Consider the following 22,748-nt stretch of genomic DNA (forward strand, 5'->3'; position numbering starts at 1 on the left):
GCCCGCCCAAGTAGCAGAAGTAGCAGTGCTTTGCCTTCTGAGAATATAGTTCCCAGTTTGTATATGGTTAGAAGATGGCTGTGTCTCATGTGACCTTGTTATTTGTACACGCTGTGACTCTACAAATCACAACATGTAAATAGGAACATGTTGGCGTTATTTTGTCACTTATTGGGAGCAGTAGGCTAGATGGTTACCTCCAGGATCTGTGCTAAACTAGGCTAGCGGTGGGGGGGGGGTCAGACAGAGTTACGACACGCATGGAGATGAGAAGGGTATGTATGGACTTATCTAACTCTGGGGGATACGGTCAATAAGACAAAGTCCCAATAAGTCGGCGTGTTCCTTTAAATAACTTACAAAAGTTAACATCCTTCTGTGGGCTCAAATAGTCAGTCACTGTTAATTACCGGCTGTGTTGTAAACCCGTAACGATGAAACGCACTAAGGGTCAAAGGTCAACTGCTCAGTGATGAGGTCAGCTCGCTGCAGAATAGAAAAATTCTTCTAATACAAAATATAACTTTCCCACCTTGTGTTTGAAACCTTTTCACAGCTGATAATAAGGACATAATCGGAGGATAATGTCATCTATCACAATATCACAAATGTTAACACCCCATTTGAAGTAACAATCAATGGCATAATGTAATATAATTGATTACATTCACATGTTTGACTGTATTTTTTTTTTATCCCATTTAGAGGGATATTCGTGTTAGCCAACATTATCAGCTGCTACAATCCTCCAATCATTAGCCATGGCTCATGTATAACACTGCTTTAAACTGATAACTGATAAACACTGATAACTCAGTATTTTCCCAAAAATAATCTTGCTGTCCACACTAACGTACTAAGAGCTCTTTCTGTCCTCAGAAAATTGAGATTTTAAATGCATTTGGATTTTAACCAAAAGCACACCGATAATCTATGGATTTTTCGGCCGAGTGCTGCCAGTTTAGCAAACAATCGGCCTCCTGAAGGATCCAGGGGCTAAAAGCATGAATCAATAAGAAAAACAACTTCATCTCGCGGCACGTAAAAGCTATCGACCCCTTTAAAGATGAGCTAAAATAAATTAAAGCAAACCAAACAAAAAGTCAAAAATAACTTAAATTAAAACAAGATTATACGACACTGCCACATCTCAGTTATCCTCGAATAAGTGTATTTTTGTTTGTGGAATTTTGTGGGGAAACTATATACAGAGTTAATGGTGAAAGTGGCTCATAGTGACCAATGCACCAGTGGCCTTTCTGCAGAAATCTGCGTTGGATGTTCGGGTTGACAAACTGCTGGTTTTCAAGCCAGGCGACGACGACGTGGATACGCCCATTTCCTCATGAGGACAGGATTTTGATTCTTCACAAGACACATAAGTTGCAGTTTTTACCATGTGCATGGAAACATGTACATTTCCAGGTAACCTCTGTGAGCCAACAGCATGAAGCAGCCCACCAGATCCAAGGCCAGGTTTATTGGGTAGATGCTAGATTGGATCCGCTGGACGAGTCATCGGCCTGTCTTATTTTTGTCTCTGATTGGTTAACCCTGTTATTCTTACCCTAACCAATCGCCATTCCTCAAGCCTAAACCTAACTACGTCGACACGTCTAGCAGATCTGATTTAGCATTTACCGGGAACCTTTCTTGGTACTTTACATTTTCTCTTGAGTGACTGAACGGGTAACCACTGCCTTTATGTGAATATTTTGGCTTTTATTAAAGAAGATCGTCAAAAAACATCCATACGTGCGGAGGACTGCTGACTGTGTGTGGAAATAAGTTGACTGTAGTCAAACTCTTCTACGGAAGTAAGAAGAATATGTTTCACCAGAAAGTGTGGCGAGTGGATAAAACACAGTTTAATTTTTAAATTTATGGCTCTAAGTATTTCTTTTTTTTTTAAGATTAAACCTGAATGATTAATCCCTGGGAAAACTGGGCAAAAAACGATGAACTTTCCTTGACATAGGTTTCCATTTCTCGGTGGTTTTGGTAGGTCAGTGAATGCGACTGTGAGCTCAACAGTGAGGTCCAAGTTCGAGAACAAAACGTGAAAAAAGCGTTTCATTTCGAGCACAGCAACGTTAAATCTTCCACCAGAGGCAGAGAGTTAAACATCATATTAATACTTTTCTTTCACAAATACTTTCTCCTACTGAAAGGAAGCAGAAAGCCAGGTCAAGTGAACAGTCATCGTTTTCCATCTGAGCGCCATGATCTTTGGGAAATATTTATTCATCATCACAGTCGTCTCTCTAAATATTTAGAATACATAGAGAGATAATGTCACAGACTTTGCTGTTGTCCTTCAGGACATTTTCAGTGTATTCACCGTCCACTTGCCTGATTTTATGAGAAATTATGGTTAAAAAGGGGGTGGGGGGGGGGGTTGGGGGTCCTTGTTGAGGTTCATATTTTCAGCAGAGGAGCGTCTTCTCCCAGGTCAGGAGAACCATCTCGCGCTGAGGGCCCGAAAGATCTCAGTCTCATCATCTGACTGTTCTGGATAGTCTGCAGCATGAAGAGACACATACACACAGACACACACAGACACACACACACACACACACACACACACACAATATGCACTTAGACTGGGTAATGAACTTGCATTTTAAACTACTTACACTGTTGTTTACACTAAAAATCCTAATTTCCAAAAATGAACAGATTTTTTCCCCCTGATCAACTAATCGACTAATCTTTAGTTTTACTTTGATTCAAACTCTGGTGTGTTTGCCCGTTCAGTGCAGTTTGTTGAGAACTGTCAACAGGATTCTGGTGTGAACTAAACAACCGGCCCAAGCCCGCCTGAGGGGGGGAGGGGGGGTCGCATGCTTCCAAGTGCGTCCAGAGCATGTGAGCATTGTGAAACGGTGAGAAAATCGGCTGACAGGCCATTTTTTAGCGCTAGTTTAACCACTAATTAGCTTATAAAGCTAGTCGTCGGGGCACGGGTAAAGTGAAAAGAAATTTCTATTTCTACACCACTAACAAGGCTCAAAAAGCACCACACTTCCATGGTAGCATAATGAGGGTCCCTACATGTAAACCGAAGCACTGAGAACTTTGTAAGTGTACAGACAGTTTATTAAAAAGATAATTTCTAAAGACTGTACCGGTCACATATACAGGCAGGCGCCATCTTGGGAAAACAGTCACGACCAGTCAAACGACAAACGCCGTGTAACCAGTAACATAGCTCAAGCACGGCGTTCGTCGCTCAACTGATCGCATGAAAACAAATCCCAGGTAACGGTCAACTCGGTACACGCGTTATTAACCTAGGTTCATTTTGCGCCGGATTTGTCCTTTAACATATTGTACATGTCGCTGGTGATTGGGTAACACCTCTGACACACCCACCAAACTCAAAACTCAAAGCTCGTTCGTACACCGTACCGAGGAAACATGTTAACATGCGAAATTAAAGCGGGATAGAGAAGGAAACATTTTAAAAATTCGCTCCTGGTTCCATCCAAAAACGTCACACTTATGCTCACCGCTCGCATGCTCTGGTCCATGGTGTGAAAGCAAACTACACCATTTGATTGTAGGAACAAGGGGATTAATTCAAAAGCTAAACTATTATTAAATCAATCTGCAGATGGTGAACTGACAGGAAGGCGATCATATAAGCAATATTTACAATTTATTTATGCATGTAACCACGTGAAAGGGCCTCTCAGACGAACCAAACACTTTTCAGAATATTTTGCAAGTTGATGAATCTAAGTTTCCCTGGGAACAGACACTGCAAGTCAGAGCTGGTCCACCAAGATCTCGTCTGAAAAATGAACCCTGATCTGAGTTTTCCCTGTGTCTTTATTCTCTCCTCACAGGGGGGTGTCTCCTAGTTTGTAGACCGAAACTATTATCTTCACAAGCAAGGTCCTTCTATGGTCAGAGACATTTCCTTGAGCCACTTCCTCAATGACTGCAAACAGCTCTTTTATGAGCACCAGTACAACTTTAACTGCTAATATTCTACATGAAGCAGCAGTGTTGCTTACACATCGAGTCCCATCCGTCATCACTTCTGTTTGAATGTTCTGAGTCTGCTGATTCATCATCATCGTCGTCGTCGTCACTGTTGTCGTCGCTGCTGTTGCTGCCGAGAAGATCCGCGATCTGAGGGGGGAGGAGTTTAAAAACACTAAACATCACAGCGGATCCTCTACAGCAAAACACCTGTAACTGCTGAGAGATTACAAAAAACATCTGGACATAGTTCTGCGTTTAGAGTACATGATACGAACAATCACAAGCAAACCCAAGATCTGCTTTGCTTTTTGGTTTGTTTGTTTCCTTTTCTTTTTTTTACATTTTGAACACAAACACCTGATATAATGAGACCAGACGTGAGGCACTTTTCCATGCAGTCCTGGATCAAGTATCTTATCATTCAGTGCGTTTACATGCAGTTTTTAAAATGCGATTATATCCGGGTTATACCCTGTTTCTTAAATGCCATGTAAACACCTAACCTCGGCTAAAATCAGAGTTATCATCCCCCGGTTAACAGAGCTAGATAAGTCCTTCAGTAACCGGGGTATTCGTTCAAGTATACACCTTAACCAGGGTAAACTCGGGTTACACGTTATTACCATAGACTGTTAATATTAATGGACAGAGCATGTGTGATGTCACCCATTGGTTTGTGAAGATCTGCTATGAGTCGTTGAGTTTGCCGTTACGGGCGCAGCCATCCTGGTTGCGGCTGTGACGATTTTAGACGAGAGGGAGGAGTGAGGGAGGAGCCATAGACTGTTGGGCCCTGTCTGACTGTGACGTTAGCTGAGAGTTGGCAACGCTGCTTACACTCTACGTTACGTTACACACTTTCACTGGCAATCTGGATGCAACTGGTGCTGAAAGCTAGCCTACATAATTCGAGGTAAGAATTAGCTTCCCTAGATTTTAAATATATCTTTGTCCATTAGTTATATTACATATAAGACAGGCCACGAACTGTCAATCACATCATAGCCACGCCCTAAAACACCCCGCTTTATCGTCGATTTTAAAATCAACGAGACCATAATTAAAAAAAATGTACATTCTGTATTGCAGAAGACTTAAAACTAGCGATTGAGACCATAAACTCATTATGAAAATGTTTACTGAGGTAATAAATCAAGTGAGAAGTGGGTCACTTTCTCATAGACTTCTACAGAAACCTTTTGCAACTGCATGTGTCGCCCCCTGCTGGAATGCAGATAGAATGCAGGTTTAAGGAGTCTCCCCCTGCTGGAATTCAGATAGAATGCAGGTTTAAGGAGTCTCCCCCTGCTGGAATTCAGATAGAAAGCAGGTTTAAGGAGTCTCCCCCTGCTGGAATTCAGATAGAATGCAGGTTTAAGTCACTTCCGCATTTGCAGCACTTCACCGAACCGGATGCTTTGTCCATTAATATTAACAGTCTATGGTCTGTGCATGTAGGTTATAACTCTCAAAAACTTCAGCTCTGGTGTGTGTTACCTCTTCATCTGTGGGAGAGGGGGGCGAGTCATCGTTTTCCGGGTCGTCGTTATTGGCCAGTTCCTCCAACAGCGGGTCTGTCTCCATGTCGTCATCATCGTCGTCATCGTCGTCATCCGTGTCCGAGGAATCATCGTCGTCTTGGTCTTCATCATCCTAAAGATGACATAGCACGCAACAAAACACTGCTGAGTCAGCATCAATCTAGTCTGGATCAACGGAAGTACATTTCCAGGATACAGCCGGACATGACAGGATGTCCCGTCTGTGTGTCGCCGCTCTCAAAATATGTTGGCAAGTTTTGAAGAAAGTTTGGATCGTGCAACAAGGCAGGTGAGATGATTAACATTGTTTTCATTACCCCCAATGAACCGTTTCACTACTAAACACTTTCTACGTGTAACTAAATGTTTAAAGATAACTCATATTGTAAGTCAGCACTCACATCACGTAGCCTAAAAAATTATCCATACGATTACACAGTGTTAAATGTGCAGCTCATAGAGCTGAAATATACAAACATCCATACGTCCTGGAAATAAATCATTCATCAAGAAAAAGCAATAAAACAGGATTAGTCAACTAATCCACTTATAAGGGGCAGGGCTAAAATACACAGGCGTAAACACAGACAAGACATTTTAAGTGTTGAATTGTTATCCTCCAAAATGTAAAAAATAAATAAAAATTTAACGTCGTGCTCTGAGATAGACAATTACCTACCCAACAAAACAAACTAGCTAGACACCAAGCCCAATAGGATACTCCGTAGGGATAGGCCGATTATCGGGCCGTTTTTTGGCAGTTTACAGATTATCTGTAAAGTTGTTTTATTTGGCTGATAACCGATGAAGTGTATGAATTAAATAGTGTTGTACTTTGGCTCGGCTACAGCTCTGTGTCTGTCCCTCTGCTTCAGTTTCACTCACCAATGAGTCTGACTTAATGTCCCACTGTCCGCTCTCTGTGTGTTGCCGCTCTCAAAATATGTTCGCTTCGGTAAAGGACAACAAACTTCGAGCTAGCGAGCTACACGCTGAAAATATCAAGTTTTGAACAAAGTTTGGATCATGCAACGTGGCAGGTCTGCTTGGTTCTTTCGGGAAATATTGAGATGATTAACTTTATTTTCATTACCCCCAATTAACTTTTTTACTACTTAACACATTAACATGTAATTCAATGTTTAAGATAAATCATATCAGCACTCACATCACATAGCCTAATGACATAACGTGCTCTGGTTTATTGCCATTTCTTTAAACCAATCACAATTGTCTTCGGGCGGCACAATGGCGCCTCTGCAAAATAGCCTCAGGAAGGAACTTATTTTGGTGGAACATGTACGTTCAAAACCAGTTAACCATAGTCCTCATAAATCCACCGGAGTTTAGAACGCCAACACAAAGAAAGAGGAAGGTAACGGACATCCAGCCAAAATGAGGGACATCCGGCGGAATGTCCAATGGCACCTGACCAATCCCGGAAGTAGAACGTTGTGGATATAGACTACCAATTACCTGACCAACAAACAAACAAAAAAGGCACACAGACCGATAGCATACTAAGTCTTGTGCATCTCACCTGATCATCGTCGTCTCCTTCTTCTGCCAGTTTGTGTCGTCCGACTTCGTACAGACGACAAACCGTGTCCAAGCTCACCGTGTCCTGGTTCTACACAGTCAATACATGAAGGACAAACACAACCAGTGTTGGTGTATCTGTGGTTTCAAATGTGCTTACAGTTAGATTCATTTTTTTTCAGTTAATTTAAACTAGACTGAAAAGCAACAAAGAAATCTGGTGAAACTTTTGTTTCATGAAAATGAATAAGAAAATCATTATTATTTAATCAACGGAATCATCAAACGGATCAACAGAAAATAATCAGTAACTATTTTATAATTAATAAGACAGAAGTAATTTCTCAAGCAAACGTTTTCTAATTCCAGGTTCCAAATAATTCAAAGTCTGGAGAGATGCAGTGACACCAACACCTTCTACTGATGAAAGAGAGCTTAACAATCTTTAACCTGCACTTGGTTTATCCGCTAGACTCCCATAATACCTCACAACATGCCCGCTGTTCAGGCTACTCCCCCGACATCCACACCAGTGAGTTTGAAGCTAAAAGTTAAGCAAAGTACCTCAATGACAGCCAGGTAGCAGTCTTTAGTGTCGGTGCACAGGTCAAAGATGTTCCTCTTTACGTCCACTGTGGCTGAAAAACAAAACAAAGTTCTGAGTTATAAACTAAATCCAAGGTGAAACAAAAGTCACCGTCCTACACGCAACTGGTCAAAACAGGAGAAACAAATCTGCAGGGGCTTGTGGTTTTGTCTTTTAATTATTCTTATCAACAAATCGCATGAAGATCCAGAACAACCACTCTACCACAGGCAGGCATTACAGTTGTCTTTCCTGTTTAAAAAATTAAATAAAAATCAAGGTTCAGTAGGTCACAAGTGAGGTGCCTCATTAAAAGCCTGGAAAAACCCAGTACAGTTAATTCTAGGACCTTATAGTGCTGTAAAAATGACATCCGCTTGGTCATTGACCAATAACAGGCCGGCTACATTGCACGTTTGCGGAGCGGATGCTCCAACACTACGCTTCCACTATAATCAATGAGACTGGCTACACCGGGCACGAGAGCAGCGTTAGTGGTGTGTATGCACCGCGGAGATCCGCTCTACAAGCCAAAAACAGAACAGTCTATTTTATTTTTTTAAGCGAGGTGTGCACTGTAGCCAGTTAAAATGTATAGTAAGTGATGTTAATCCAAGGGCGCAGCATCTCTTACTGCACCTTTAAGAGATACATTACACGGCGCATCTGCTACGCGAGCGTCTGTATACGTTACGTGTGCAATGCAACCAAAGCGTAAGATTTAAGTCTGTAATAAACAGGACGTGCAGCCTACCGATGGGCTTGTACTCGGTAGCATCGAAGGTTCTGAAGGATGAACCGAAGGGACTCTTCATCTGCTGGTCCATAGCGTCATCCTCCTCATCGGCTTGCAGCATTGCTGTGTGTACACGTGTGCGTGTGTGTGTGTGTGTGTGTGTGTTTTTGTGTGTGTGTGGGGGAGAGAAAGAAGACCAGAACATGACTCAGCACATTAAAGATGTCTGTCACTGAGTCAGTAACAAGTTAGTGTAGCTCAAACACACAGGCACACAGGGCCGGTTCAGAACAATGCACACACAGACTGCCCGTACCTCCATACATGATGGTGGCGTTGCTGTTGAAGACCAGCCTGCACTGGTCCAGGGCCGGGACAGTGTGCAGCAGGTGGAAGGTCCTCAGGTCCCACTGACACCGGCTGTCAAGGCTCACAACCACAGATACAAACTCTGTGTTTTCCCTAGGTTTGTGGAAGACTTAGGAGCACATATTTGGTGAAGGGTTTAGGGCTCCTCCTTCCAGAAAACAGTTTTTTTTAATTAAAAAAATGCAATATCACATTCATCGATCAAATAGGTAATTTTTTTATAAAAAAAAAAAAGAAGGAAAAGTTCTGATTCCAGCGTGTTAAATGTGAGTATATTCTAGTGTCTTCTCTCCTCTGTGACAGTAAACTGAATATCTTTGAGTTGTGGACAAAACAAGCCATTTGAGGACGTCACCTTGGGCTTTGGGAAACACTGATCCACATTTTTGCCATTTTCTGACATTTCAGAGACCAAAGAACCAAAGAACCATTCGATTAAATCGAGAAATTAATCAAAAAATGAATCTACAATCAAAATGAATGGCTATTTTCAATCCTATTGGATCATTATGTTGCAAAAGCAGTCTGGAGAATAAAAATCCACCATGATCAGAGGATACAATCTCTGTGTTGATGATGACCTCCAGGCCGTTGGGATGGAAAACCCCGCTGATGTTCATGTTGAACTTGTCAAACTTATGGATGGCCTGCGACGCCCGCACGTCCCACAGCACCCCGTCATTCAGCACCAGGTCGTCGGTGGGGTTGAAGGTGGCACAGTTCCTCTTGTAGTTGTTGGCCAGGGCGGGGTCGTTCAGAGTCAGAATCTTCTGACCCGTCTGGATGTCGTAGATCTGCAGCACACGCAACGGTATGAATATATAAATATAATATTTAAAAGAGAGAGGAACAGAAATGTTGAGTTGGAGTTTTGGGGTCAATCTTTTCTGATTTGGATGCCATGCATTCATAAAGAAAGGAGAGACAGAGACAATTTGTAAAATACTTAAAAGGAACACGCCAACTTATTGGGACTTTGTCTTATTCACCGTATCCCCCAGAGTTAGATAAGTTCATACATACCCTTCTCATCTCCGTGCGTGTCGTAACTCTGTCTGACGCTAGCCTAGCTTAGCCCAGATCCTGGAGGTAACCGGCTCCATCTAGCCTACTGCTCCCAATAATGGACAAAATAACGCCAACATGTTCCTATTTACATGTTGTGATTTGTATAGTCACAGCGTGTACAAATAACAAGGTCACATGAGACACAGCCATCTTCTAACCGTATACATACTGGGAACTATATTCTCAGAAGGCGAAGCACTGCTACTTCTGCTACTTGGGCGGAGTGATTTGCTAGCAGCACCTGAGAAGCCCCGTGTTGAGGAGCAGAGAGTTCGCCTGGAGTTCGCTCAGAGTTGGAGTAATAATCACTCCGCCCAAGTAGCAGTGCTTCGCCTTTCTGAGAATATAGTATTTGTACACGCTGTGATTATACAAATCACAACATGGAAATAGGAAAATGTTGGCGTTATTTTGTCACTTATTGGGAGCAGTAGGCTAGATGGAGCCGGTTACCTCCAGGATCTGTGCTAAGCTAGGCTAGCGGTGGGGGGGGGTCAGACAGAGTTACGACACGCACGGAGATGAGAAGGGTATGTATGGACTTATCTAACTCTGGGGGATACGGGGAATAAACTAAAGTCCCAATAAGTTGGCGTGTTCCTTTAAGGGCAAAAGGGGAAAATGGAGGTAGATATGAAAGAAATACACCCACTGGTTACCAACATGGAAGAATGTGATGCTGAAGAAAAATGAACTGAAAGGCTGTTCAGAGGCACTGAATGGTGGCAAAAGACTTTGGGTAACATACGTGTGCGACTTGGTCCTTGGTGCCGATGACTCTGTCCTGAGTGTGTTTACTGAACTCGACGTAGTGGTCGTCTACAAACGAGTTCCTGGGACAGAAAGCAAAACACCAGTTCATACACCATGAGAAACAATGGACTCTTAAGATGCTGTGTAAAGTGTGTCAGTATGTGTGTGTGTGTGTGTGTGTGTGTGTGTGTGTGTGTGTGTGTGTGTGTCATTTACTTCATGCTAAAGACTCCATCCATACTCCAGAGAGCAGATAAGGGGACACTCCAGGACGCAGAGGTGAGCAGCAATTTCCCATCCTGAGAAACACGTACAGACAAGTTTTAGCAGCAATAACTGGCAACAGAAACAAGTCCTGAACAAAAAATTAACATATAACCTTTTAAACTTAAACCGTAACTCTCGCCAAAATGCAACCTAGGGTCTTTTTGTGAACGTACCCGAGTCAAACTTTCATTTAATAGCATAATTAGGACGGAAACGCCACTTGTAAGATTTATCGTATTGTCGTTTTCGGTCAAATGGCCTTTTGAATGGGAGTGCTAGGGGCGCTACTGTGATCGAAAATCAAAATCACTATTTTTAAAACCCTAAGAAGGCTCGACACAACATGAGACTTTGCTCCAAGTATCACCAGGGGCTCTACACATGAACTCAGCATTGAGAACATTGTTTGTGTTCACAGAGTTTACTAAAAAGGGTTTTGAACGACTCACTGTAGCTGTTGGGTTTTTCCGATCGCGACCATCTCGCCAGTCAAAAATAGTCGATCTCCGAATGCAACGTAACAGGGAGGAGAGTAAAGATGCAAAGCTCCTAAAGCTTAGTTCCATATCAATTGACGGATAATTCGTTGTTTTGTCGTTAAAAACAATATTGACCTTGTAGTTGAAAAAGGAGCCTCATATAAGAATGACATTTCCTCCTACGGAGTCCGTTCATTCGGAGATCGTAGCGCCCCTAGCACTCCCATTCAAAAGGCCATTTGACCGAAAACGACAATACGGTAAATCTTACAAGTGGCGTTTCCGTTCTAATTATGCTTTTAAACGAAAGTTTGACTCGGGTATTTTCACAAAAACACCCTAGGCTGCATTTTGGCGAGAGTTACGCTTTAATATGGTGAACTTGTTATCAAACCGTTGCTTATTTCTACATCCAGCAGTAAACAAAGCAACCTAGAGAAGAAGTCTTTGTGTTTCTGTCCACCTGATGAATGTCAGTCCAATATTCTCTCTCTTTTAGCCGTTTTTTTTCTCTCTCTCTCTAGCTGCTAAATGCTTCACTATGTTCACCAGCTCGTCTCTAAAGCCCAGTTCTGACCAAAGATCTGCAGCTTTTTCTCTGGAGACGACGCTGTAAGAGCGCTGAGAGTGAACCACAACAGTTGAGTCGTGGGCGGGACAGATAAACAATGAGCTGAAACCCACTACACAGCTCCGGAGAAACCGAGAGGAGCTGCAAATTCAGATGATCATCCTCTGCACGTTCACCTCCACGAGTCACCCCTTTCACATTGTCACATTGAAACAATCATAAGAATATGAATTATAGCCGCTTCAGGAATACGTCCATTATAAGTTGATCTTGTTTTTTGGTTTTGTTTTTATCTTGAAACAACATTTTTTTAAAAGTAATTATTCCTGTAATTCAAATCTGTCTTGTTCTAATTCTTTTTAACAACTCTTTCATGTTTTACGTACAGCACTTTGAATTGCCTTGTTGCTGAAATGTAACAAGGCGATTTATTAGCACAAATAAAGCTGCCTTGGCTCACATCATTGAACTTCCAGCCTTCAACCAACATGACAGATTTGATTCTGATCTGATTTGAAACATGAAACATACCCTGGAGGGTTCGAGGTGTGTGATGGCCGACGTGTGGCAGGTGTAGTTGGCCTCCTCCTCGCCAGAGAAGACGTTATAGAATTTGAGGTGACCGGAGCAGGTTCCCAGCATCAGGAAACGCTCGCGGGCTGAGAAGGCACAACAGGTGAAACCGCTCTCGTCTCCGTCGCCCTCGTGGAAGACCGACATCGGACGAAACCTAAATACAGATTTAAAAAAAAAATAAAAAAAGAGAAGTCACAAACACCAGCAGAGAAATTATAAACTGGACTCAATTTACAGTAGCTATTTATTCAATCCTGACTGTGTTCATTACCTGCTGAATATCAGATGTCTATCCAGACACCCTCTGTCCACGCCTCCATATTTGGGGTACAGCACCCTGCTGCCCAGACGGGCGGTGAAGTTGGGCGATGCCTGTCGCCTCTGCTTGGGCTCGGGGCAGCGGTGGGCGGTGAAGAGGGAAAAGGGGGGGCAGGTGGTGACAGGATTGGGGCAGCGGGCGTGCTGCTCCCTCAGGTACTCGGTTATGATGCTGTCGAGGCTCGGGGGCGAAGGAACGTGTCGCTCCAGCTGCTTCTTCAAGACTGGCGTCTGATCGAGAGAGGACAAATGGTTATGAGTTGATCCTGAGCCCGAGCCAAGCTCCACATGTCACTTTTTGAATGGATAAATATTCGTTTGGCCTGATCCATTTCCAATCCTTTGATTGTTGTGATGCAGGTACGCCTCATTGCAATAAGTTTGGACGGTTTCCTGACATTACGAAGAAAATTAAACATGCTGAATGCAAACTGTGCCTATTCATCAAGTAGATGTTGATATATTTCACTCAGGACCAAAGTGGTGGACTGACCCACTGGCCGACATCAACAGAGCTATGGTACTATTATCACCCTTAAAAACTGGGATTTTCATATGCAGAGCTATAAAGCAAAATCATTTTCAATTTCAATGAAAGCCTACTTTGGTTGCTCTATACAGGAAAATCTAAAGCAAAGATAGAAATAATCAGAGGACTGTAGGGTCTGCAACTAAGGATATTTTTATTGTCATTAATCTGTCAATTTTCCGGATTAGTTGTTTGGTCTCTAAAATGGTGAACAATGTGGATCGGTGTTTCCCAAAAAGCCCAAGATGATGTCCTCAAATGTCTTGTTTTGTCCACAACTAAAAAATATTCAGTTTACTATCACAGAGGAGAGAAGAAACTAGAACATATTCACGTTTAACAAGCTAGAATCAGAGAATTTGTTACTTTTATTTTCATACAAAATGACTCAAAAAGATTTAAAAATAGTTGCCTATTAATTTCATAGTTGACAGCTAATCGATTAATCTTTGCAGCTCTACGGGCCTTGGATCTTTATTGGGGGCAAAATATACAACAAACATTTGTCAAAATGTAATAAAAAGGCAGATTTGTAACCATTTATTTTCATTATTATTAAATAGTGCAAAATGCTCAACAGAGCCAAAGGAGTCCCACAGTACACTTAAAATTACACTTTGACTAGCCTAATCCTAACCTAACAAACAACTGGAAGGGATTATCAGAGTTGTTGCAGATGTTGAACGGTTTCAGCTTTCATAAATAAACGATTGCAGACACACACAAACATCACTGACCTGTATGAAAGCACCGTGGTCAGACTTCTGTTTCAGCGCTCTAAGTTTTTTCCCTGAGTTGCACTGGGCCACGGGGCGTTCCCGCGTGAACAAAATCCGCCCGACCAGATGTGAGCCATGAGCTGCGGGATGAGGGGGAGGAAGAGAGGGAGTAGAAGGAGGCGGAGGGAGGGCGGGGGTGGACGAAGAGGAGGGGTGAGGACTGGCGAGGGAACGAGAGGACGAGGGAGTGGAGGAGGACGCTACAGCAGCCGAGGACATGGGAGAGGATCCGACGTGGCCGCTGACGCGAGCCGCCATCCCGCCAGCGGACCGGCAAGTCCTGGGAATCACGGCGGAGGAGAGGGGGGGAGGAGTGACGCAGGAGGAAGAGTTGGGACATAGAGACGTTACGGACAGGTTGGCTTCTTTAACGAGTGTGTTGGCCGTGTCGTGGAGCCCTTTGGCCACCAGGTGGTTTCTGATCAGCATGAGGAGCTCCTTCTCGGGGAAGGTGATGCGTGATTGGGCGACCACGTTCGCCCTCTGCAGACGAGCCAATGAGACGTCGGTGCCCATGAGGAGAGGCTTGCCCGACACCCGCTCGGTCAGATCGGCAGCATATCGGCAGAAGCGGACGTGCTCGCTTCGTTTGTCCTGCAGCAGTGGCTCCTTCATGAGCTAGGGAGGTAAATAGAAGACAAAAAATACATGAGTATTTGTGGGTGAAACCCCACAGTTATTGCTTTAGTTTTAGTTTAGCTTATTTGCACAAACATATGAAATACATACAATACAGTTTAAAAACAAACAATTACAGTGCAGGAGAGGAGAGAAGCCTGAAAGAGAAGCCTCTCCTTTTACAGAAGAGGGAAAAAATATACAACTATCACATGACCATTTCTCTACAAAAGATAAAAACAAGCAATGCAACAAACAGGTAAACACACACAAAATGTAAAGATATACATAGATACACCTTTCTGAGAAGCATCCACCTTTCAGCTCATTCAATATAAGAATAAACTAGAAAGCAGACAAACACAAACCTCTTTATAGCTGCATTATCCTCTAAATTAGTTATGTTAAATTGAACAATATCAAATCTTTAATTTATCTGCATCTTGATCCAGACCACAGACTGTATATAAAGATGGACGATGCCTCTCCACTTCCTCCCAATGTCCAAAAGTGAAGCCAAAATCTCCCTGATACGGGTGCTGCCGTCTTGTAATGTTGGAGCCAGAGTCTACGCAGTAGTGATCGGGTGGTGGAGCCGTGGTATCAGAGCCCTGCCCATACAACCGCCCTGACCAATCAGGAGTCAATGCAGCGTTCGCCTAGACTGGTGGGGGAGGGTGTATATTCACAGACACGGCACCCCTTCTCTTCTCTGCTTCTCTTCATAGTCGTCAGATTCATCTACCAACACTTATAGAGCTGGCTCAGGTTTGCCTTGCACCAGCTCTTAATTATGCGGTTATAGTTTTAGACTGCCGGGGACCTTATACACACCAAGTTCCTCTCTCTTTCCATCTGTGTGCATCCATGTCCCAGAAATGCTAGTTACTAAATTAGCTCTGGAGAGCTTATTCCCCCGGAGTCCTTGTTTTTTTCACTCAGCAGTTTTCCTTGGATTAGGGTGGCACCTTAATCATGGTTGCAGCTGTCGCCCTGGTCCTGCTCCGCGCCCTGCTATGCCCTGCAGTGCCATGCTACACCCTGTTAACGCCCTGTAACACCTTGTAGTGCCCTGCTATGCCATGAACTACTACAACTACTTATTTCTAGTCATAGTTCCATTATCTTTATTGTGACTATTATTGCCACTGTTCATCACACCCCCAACCGGCACCGTCAGACACCGCCTACCAAGAGCCTGGGTCTGTCCCAGAAAAGTTTTTCCTTGCCACTGTCACACTAAATGCTTGCTCTTGGGGAATTACTGGAATTGTTGGGGCTTTGTAAATTACAGAGTGTGGTCTAGACCTATTCTATATGTAAAGTGTCTTGAGATAACTCTTGTTATGATTTGATACTATAAATACAATTGAATTTAATTGAATACCAGCTGTCAATCATGAAGTTTCAGCACGTTTTTATAAAACCAAATAACTAATAAAAACCAAACTGATAAAAAAAAATGAACACTAAAATAAAACTACCTAAAATGACAGAAACCATCTTTGGGAAATTTAAACCCAGTACATTCTTAGTTAGGCACATCCTATCCATTAACATGAAGGGGGCAGGATTTATGACCTATACTGCAGCCAGTGAACGTAAAAACAATGCGGAGAGCCGACGCACGGGACAGGCACCAATATGCAAAATACACATGACGTCATTTGCACCTAAGCCCTCTTAAAAAAACACACAAAAACCCAGGGCAAACCCTGGATCTTGTCCTCACCTGTTGAATGTGGCTGCTGGTGAAGAGTGGTAGTTTGCTGATGATTTGTCTGACCGCTGAGCTGCGAGAGAGTCCAACCAGAGCCTTGCAGGCCAGAGCACGGATCAGGTCGGCGTCGGTGATGGGCATCTTCACTGACAGCAGAGACAGAAGCACCTGAGGGAGACAGACACGGGAGTGTGGGACGGTCCGTGACACCCCTATCTCATACAGTGGCTCACAAAAGTATTCATAACTTTCCCACGTTTTCACGTAACAACCTCAAACGTAAATGTATTTAATTGGGATTTCATGTGATAGACCAAAACAAAGTGGCGCATAACTGTGAAGTGGAAGGAAAATGATACATGTTTTTTTTTTATCTGCTAAAAAAAATCTAAAAAGTGTGAAGTGCAAAAGTAGTCCGCCCCCTTTACTCTGATACCCCTAAATAAAATCCAGTGCAACACTGAAATCCCAATAAAATCCATCTACGTTTGTAGTTGTAACTTTTGCAAGCCACTGTAACGTCTCATTCAAGGAGAAGAAAGATGAAAGCTTCTTCCCATTCTTACCTTTATACCGTTGTTATTCTGCACCATTTGCCACATGTGGGCGAGCATGCCGTTGTGTGGAGCGGACGTCTGCTGGGGGTGGAGGGACGGCCTGAGGGGGGTGACAGCAAAAGCACCCACAGTGTTCAGGCTCCGGTCTGGAGCGCACACACAGTTTATTATCACCTGGGTTGGCACAGGGGAGAAGACGGGAGTTTGGATAGTGTTAAGGATGGCAGACAAAACTTGCACAAACTGATAACTGCCCTGAGAGGCTGTACTTGTACCTGTAATGCTAACATGCCGATGTTTAGCAGGTATAATCTTGACCATTTCAAGATCAACAAGACAAGTTTAGAGTGTTAGCATGCTTACATTTGTTAATGCTCTCGTCGTCTCCATCGTTTGGTGTGAGGTTATAAAACTCATTCCTAGTCAGTCTTTCTCCCGTCTGGACGTTCAGACAACATCAAATGTGTTTGATATTATCCTAAGTTTGAAGTCTTGGTAGTGAAGTTAAATCACGTGAACATTGTCATCAACCAATGGGTGCTCTCCTTTTAGCAGCAAATAGGAAGCAGAAAACAGCTAGAGCCAGTGTTGTTTAATGGTTGCTATAACGCTGTGCTAAGCTAAGCGCTAAAGAGGGAAAGTTGCCCATTTTCAACCGTTCTGAAGCGCGTCATCCAGCGAGCGTTTTACCGGCAGATGAGCGCAGACCTCCAGGTACTGGAGACATTCATCTGCATGTACGGCAAAAAAGAAAATCTGCAGACTTTCCCTTAAGTTACCAGCTAACGGTAGCTAGCTAGCTTGGTTAAAATTTTCACAACTAATCTAGTTGTAGTTTTGCAATGTGTGACCCTGCAAAATCCCCAGTCTTTACATATTATGACAGTCTTTAATGTTTGATGTGAGATGATTGTCTTTAGATGTGAGATGGTGTCACACTTTAGTCTTTTCAAATTCTTCTGGTGTATGGTAGGCATTAGTCACTGATGAAAGCCATCTGCTTACCTGTAGGGCAGACTTCTGGATCTCTGCATCATTGACAAACACCTCACCCTCAGCGACACCCAGAATGATGCTCATACCTGCAGCAGACATAACAGAGACAATCAATGCACATCCAGGACAGAAGTTCCAAAGGCTGAAACTCAGAGGGAAGTGAGAGTTTTACTGACCCACAGTGGAAACAGGCGACCTGGTTTCATCCAGCACCTCTACGGTGTCCGCCAGCACCAACTGGACCTTTGGAACCACCACCAGTATGGCCAGGATGTCCAGGACATAACGCACTGTGTCACTTCTGGACATACAGAGGGACAGATACAAAGAGAGGGAGACAGCAATTGAAGAAAAGGGATACAGTTACTTATCAATGTTGTAAATGTGTCAAGATGGACAGCAGAAAACAAACAGCATTGAAAAAGCCATGATTTACTGTACATAAAGCAACTGAGTAGTGTAGGGGGAATTCTGTCCAAAAGACATGCCTGAAATAAGGCCCTAAGGCCAGAGAAATCTGATTCCAATTACCTTATTCCTGTACCTTCTTTAATCGGACTTAAGTTTACCAAAACACAAGGATCAATCTGAGACGAAGAGTTCAGTTAAGCAAAGTTTACTTTAGTCCAGCACAGAAGTTACAACAATTGTGGGTTCACAAACAGAGACTAAGTTTCCTTAGCGACAGACATAAAGTTGAGGCTCAGTCCACCAAGATCTCCTCCGAAGTGAGCACCAATCTATTCTCTCCCTTAAGCTTTCATCTTTAACCCTCACAGGGGGGTGTTTTCTAGTTTCTAGACAGAAACTGTTATCTTCACAAACACACACCAAGGTCGGGGCCTCTGTGTGGTGCAACTTCCTCTTTTATTCTCTTAACTTTAACTGTCTTTCTGCTCATCTATCTGGTACACAATGCACTCTTATGCCATAAAAGGCTTAAACTATAGTTTAACCTCTCAATGACACAGCTCTTTTGCAACGAGCACAAATACTTTAACTGCTAATATTCTACAGTAGGACTAGGTTAAAGTAATCTGTTCTCCAATTAAAATCAATCTTTGTTTGAGTGATTCGATATTGATTAATAAAATCCCAAAATCAAGAGGTTAGGAGGAAAACACAAGACCTTTACCCAGGAAACGGGTACTACTAAAGGGGACCAGTGTTTTAACCCTGGTCTATACCCAGGACCTGTCACTTGCTCCGGTGCCCGAGGTTATTCCGCCGGCTGTCATTTTCGGCCGGATGTCCGTTTCCTTCCTCTTTGTTTGTGTTGGCGTTCTTACCTCCGGTGGATTTGTGAGGACTATGGTTAACTGCTCCTCAGATCTCTGCAGGGTAAATCCAGACAGCTAGCTAGACTATCTGTCCAATCTGAGGTTTCTGTCGCACGACTAAAACAACCTTTGAACGTCCACATGTTCCACTAAAACAAGTTCCTTCCCGAGGCTATTTTGCAGAGGAACCGTGGCTCCGTCCAGCGCTTAGCACCGCCCAAGACGATTGTGATTGGTTTAAAGAAATGCAAATAAACCACAGCATGTTTTTCTCCCATCCCAGAATGCTGTGTGGACTAGCCAGACCCTGAAGGTCTTGCAATGCGAGACTATTTTAACCCTAACCACAATCTTTCTTCTAATCTTAACTAGTGATTTTGGTGTCTAAACTCAACTGTCGTCGTAGCCTGACGGTCACCTGTTGTCGGTCAAATGTAACCGTAACGGCCGCTAAAAACGACCGTAACCTTACGGTGTTCTGTACCCGGCTCACAGTCACCTTTTCTCGGTTAAACTTGTCAGAGAGATGGCTTTTTATTTCATTGTTTTCCATGGTATAGCATAGGGATGGGCGATAGAGACGATATGCAATATAAACGGTACAAAATTGGCCTACGATAGAGATTTTAATTATATTGCACTATCGCGATAATTCATGTTGATGACGCAATCTACCCGCGAAGTTTAGAGCCACGAGCTGCAAGCGGCTGCAACGCGTCATCGTCATCTTGAGTAAACATGGCTGAAAGCGAAACAAGGAGCTGGTGAAAAAGACCGGTGCAACATCCATTATTTGGACTTGGTTTGGATTTAAGCAGCTACAACGGACCTGTGGTCGAGCCGTACCATGGAGCCTTTCACCAGCCTGACAATTCACTATATAACAGATGATTGGAATCTTGGCAGCCGGTGTTTGCAGACGTCATACTTTCCCGCTGAACATACGGCCGTGTGTGTGCGTGTGCGCAGCGGCGGAGTGGGACCAAAAAAAATGTAACGGGAAGTTTTCGGCCCCTGCCGTACGGGTTGAGCAGAGGCTGCACAGTTTGACCAGCAGGCAGCGGCGCCAGGCTGCCGGATGGTGTTGCTAACAACTTGCAATGTATAACTATTATCAGACCTGCCCACCGGGAAAGGTCCCGACTGTCCTGTGTGTGTGTGTGTGTGTGTGTGTGTGTGTGTGTGTGTGTGTGTGTTCAAATGTGTTACATTAGGCTGCAGGTAAGAAACTTTGTTTGAAATACGTTTTTATTTAAAGTATCTGTGCATCTTTGCCTAATACTTAAAGTATTTTCAGTGCAGTGTCTGTTCCTTAACTAAACAGACACCAGTTTTTCCTGTTCTGTGCATCTTGGGTGGCATTTAAGAACCAAGGACTTAAACTAAGTGTAGTGCCTTTTAGAATGGTTTGCACTAAAGAGAAGACACCCAATACTTTAAGCTTTTTCTTTGTCAAAGTCTCTGCAACTAGTGTACTTGAATTTTATTTATCTGCAACTTTATGTTGCATAATTACAGTTTTCAACAATAAATGTTCTCAAAACTACATACTACGTTTCTTTCTCTTTAAAAAAAACAAAAAAAAAATACATTTAGCAGTTTGGTTTTCCTTAGGGTCTATGTAACCTGGTCTGAAATGGTTCTATTATAATTTATATATCGCGATATATATCGTTATCGCAATATGAATTTTAGGCCATATCGCCCATCCCTAGTATAGCAGTTGTTTTAAGAATGTTCTTCAACATGGCCACTCTGCTCTCTGGCAGCAGTCGACAGTTACACTATATTGTGTCGACGACTGCTGTAGTTTGGCAAGGACTGTCATGTTAGTCCTGTTAAGTAAAAAGTACTTAAAACTAGGGCTGGACAATTCATCGAAGAGTTGTTTGTACTTTCTTTCTTTTTTAGGACACTTGCTTTTACATTAAAAGTTAAATGTGACTTTTTTTTATAAGATGTTTTTATTCCAAAACAATGTGTGCGTCATTTAAATTGTTTGAAATCTTCAATAAATAACCATAAATAGTTGTACTGCACGTAAGTACACATTTGAGGTACTTGTACTTTCCACAAAATAAAATCATAATCGAGGTAAAATTTTCACTTAATCGTGAATTTAGGTCATATCGTCAATCATTAACCACTAAGTCAATCATACCCAGCCCTACAACAGAGATATTCCTTTGCAACTTTACCTGCCGTAGTACGTCCTCCAGTCGCACGCTGTAGATATGAGCTGCAGCATTAAAGGGACACAGGAGAGCTTGTGGAAAACCTCTACTGGTTCCCAGTAGATCTGAGGAGGTCCACACTCGATCAGAAACTCCATCATCTCAATAACCTGCTCTCTAGTGTACGTATATGCCTACAAGCACACAAACAAACAAACAAATAGACAGACAGACAGACAATACGTAAGAAGATAAACACACTATAATGTCATAATAGGGTTTATCAATTCCTTCTTTTCTAACATTTCTGTACAAACAGGATGATGATACCTTGTAAAATGGCTGCTGGGGAACAATGGTACCTCCGTCCGACGTGTGCAGAGACTGCTTGACCTGTTCCACCTTCACTGCCAGGTGAGCCTCAAAGTACCTGGACAAAGTCATCAATAACATCTGTAACACACCTGGCACTGAAAGATGTTTACGCCAGAGTTTTTCAAAGCAACTGCAGGGTGTTTGCATTTTGCATCAAGGAAGATTTAAGGGTATTTTCAAGCTTTTTTTCAACCTTGACCATATTTTCCGAGAGTCCAAGTCCAGAGTCCAAGTGACTAATATGAAAAAAACTCTCGAAATTGGTCCAGTATAGAGCGAGAACGCTGTGACCGGCAGCCGCAAACCGGGCTGCAATGTTTACCGTCAGTTTCCGTCCACTAAAAGTGCTTTTAAAGAGTCAGATACTTTTAGTTTAATATGAAACAGCCACAACATCGCCATCACCAAACTCACCAGACAATACTTTTAGAGTGTAGTCTGGGAAGTTTGGCGATGGTGATTTTGGAGCAGTTAATGGTTAAACAAAAAGGATCTTACTCATAACAAAAAGGTCTATCTCTGTAGGGATCCTTTCCATAATGTTGTCAGACACTCAGAATAATAATCTGAGCCTGTGAGCGGCAAAAACAGAACTTTTAGTGGACGCAAACTGAAGGCTAATAACTTACATTCCAACTTGTTTCGCCGCTGCCGACTGCAGCGATCTTGCTTAATACTGGACCAATTTCAAAGAACCATCAGCGTCTTAGACACTTGTCTATGTCGACGACGTTTTTACATTTTCCGGGATCGATCCGGTGCCGCCGGAAATTCCGCCAGATGTCTCTCATTTAGGCCCAATGTCCGTTACTTTCCGCTTTTTTGTGTTGGCGTTCTAACCTCTGGTGGATTTCTGAGGACTATGGTGACTGCTCCTCAGATCTCTGCAGGGTAAATCCAGACAGCTAGCTAGACTATCTGTCC

At 43.0% G+C, this 22,748-nt stretch overlaps 1 protein-coding gene across 5 annotated transcripts in view; it reads right to left on the minus strand.

The window, feature by feature from the left end:
* Window positions 1-272: 272 nt before the first annotated feature.
* Window positions 273-22,748, minus strand: part of LOC144517368 (DDB1- and CUL4-associated factor 1-like) — a 44,282-nt gene continuing 21,806 nt past the window's right edge. For 2 of the 5 annotated variants that reach the window (XM_078249455.1, XM_078249454.1), the window contains exons 13-31: window positions 21,780-21,879; window positions 21,474-21,643; window positions 18,172-18,296; window positions 18,005-18,081; window positions 17,009-17,173; window positions 16,455-16,610; window positions 14,063-14,722; window positions 12,750-13,027; window positions 12,434-12,632; window positions 10,802-10,884; window positions 10,581-10,665; window positions 9,325-9,558; window positions 8,712-8,805; window positions 8,414-8,518; window positions 7,638-7,711; window positions 7,075-7,164; window positions 5,491-5,646; window positions 4,023-4,140; window positions 273-2,520 (exon numbers count right to left, since the gene is read on the minus strand). In XM_078249455.1, coding sequence (XP_078105581.1) covers window positions 2,453-2,520; window positions 4,023-4,140; window positions 5,491-5,646; window positions 7,075-7,164; window positions 7,638-7,711; window positions 8,414-8,518; window positions 8,712-8,805; window positions 9,325-9,558; window positions 10,581-10,665; window positions 10,802-10,884; window positions 12,434-12,632; window positions 12,750-13,027; window positions 14,063-14,722; window positions 16,455-16,610; window positions 17,009-17,173; window positions 18,005-18,081; window positions 18,172-18,296; window positions 21,474-21,643; window positions 21,780-21,879 — 3,037 coding nt within the window. In that variant the 3' untranslated portion in view covers window positions 273-2,452. Of the gene's footprint in view, window positions 2,521-4,022; window positions 4,141-5,490; window positions 5,647-7,074; window positions 7,212-7,637; window positions 7,712-8,413; window positions 8,519-8,711; window positions 8,806-9,324; window positions 9,559-10,580; window positions 10,666-10,801; window positions 10,885-12,433; window positions 12,633-12,749; window positions 13,028-14,062; window positions 14,723-16,454; window positions 16,611-17,008; window positions 17,174-18,004; window positions 18,082-18,171; window positions 18,297-21,473; window positions 21,644-21,779; window positions 21,880-22,748 lie in introns of those variants that run through there. The other 3 variants (XM_078249457.1, XM_078249456.1, XM_078249458.1) reach the window with 2 other exon arrangements.

Source organism: Sander vitreus, chromosome 4 (assembly GCF_031162955.1).
Source record: "Sander vitreus isolate 19-12246 chromosome 4, sanVit1, whole genome shotgun sequence".
Classification (NCBI taxonomy): Eukaryota; Metazoa; Chordata; class Actinopteri; order Perciformes; family Percidae; genus Sander; species Sander vitreus.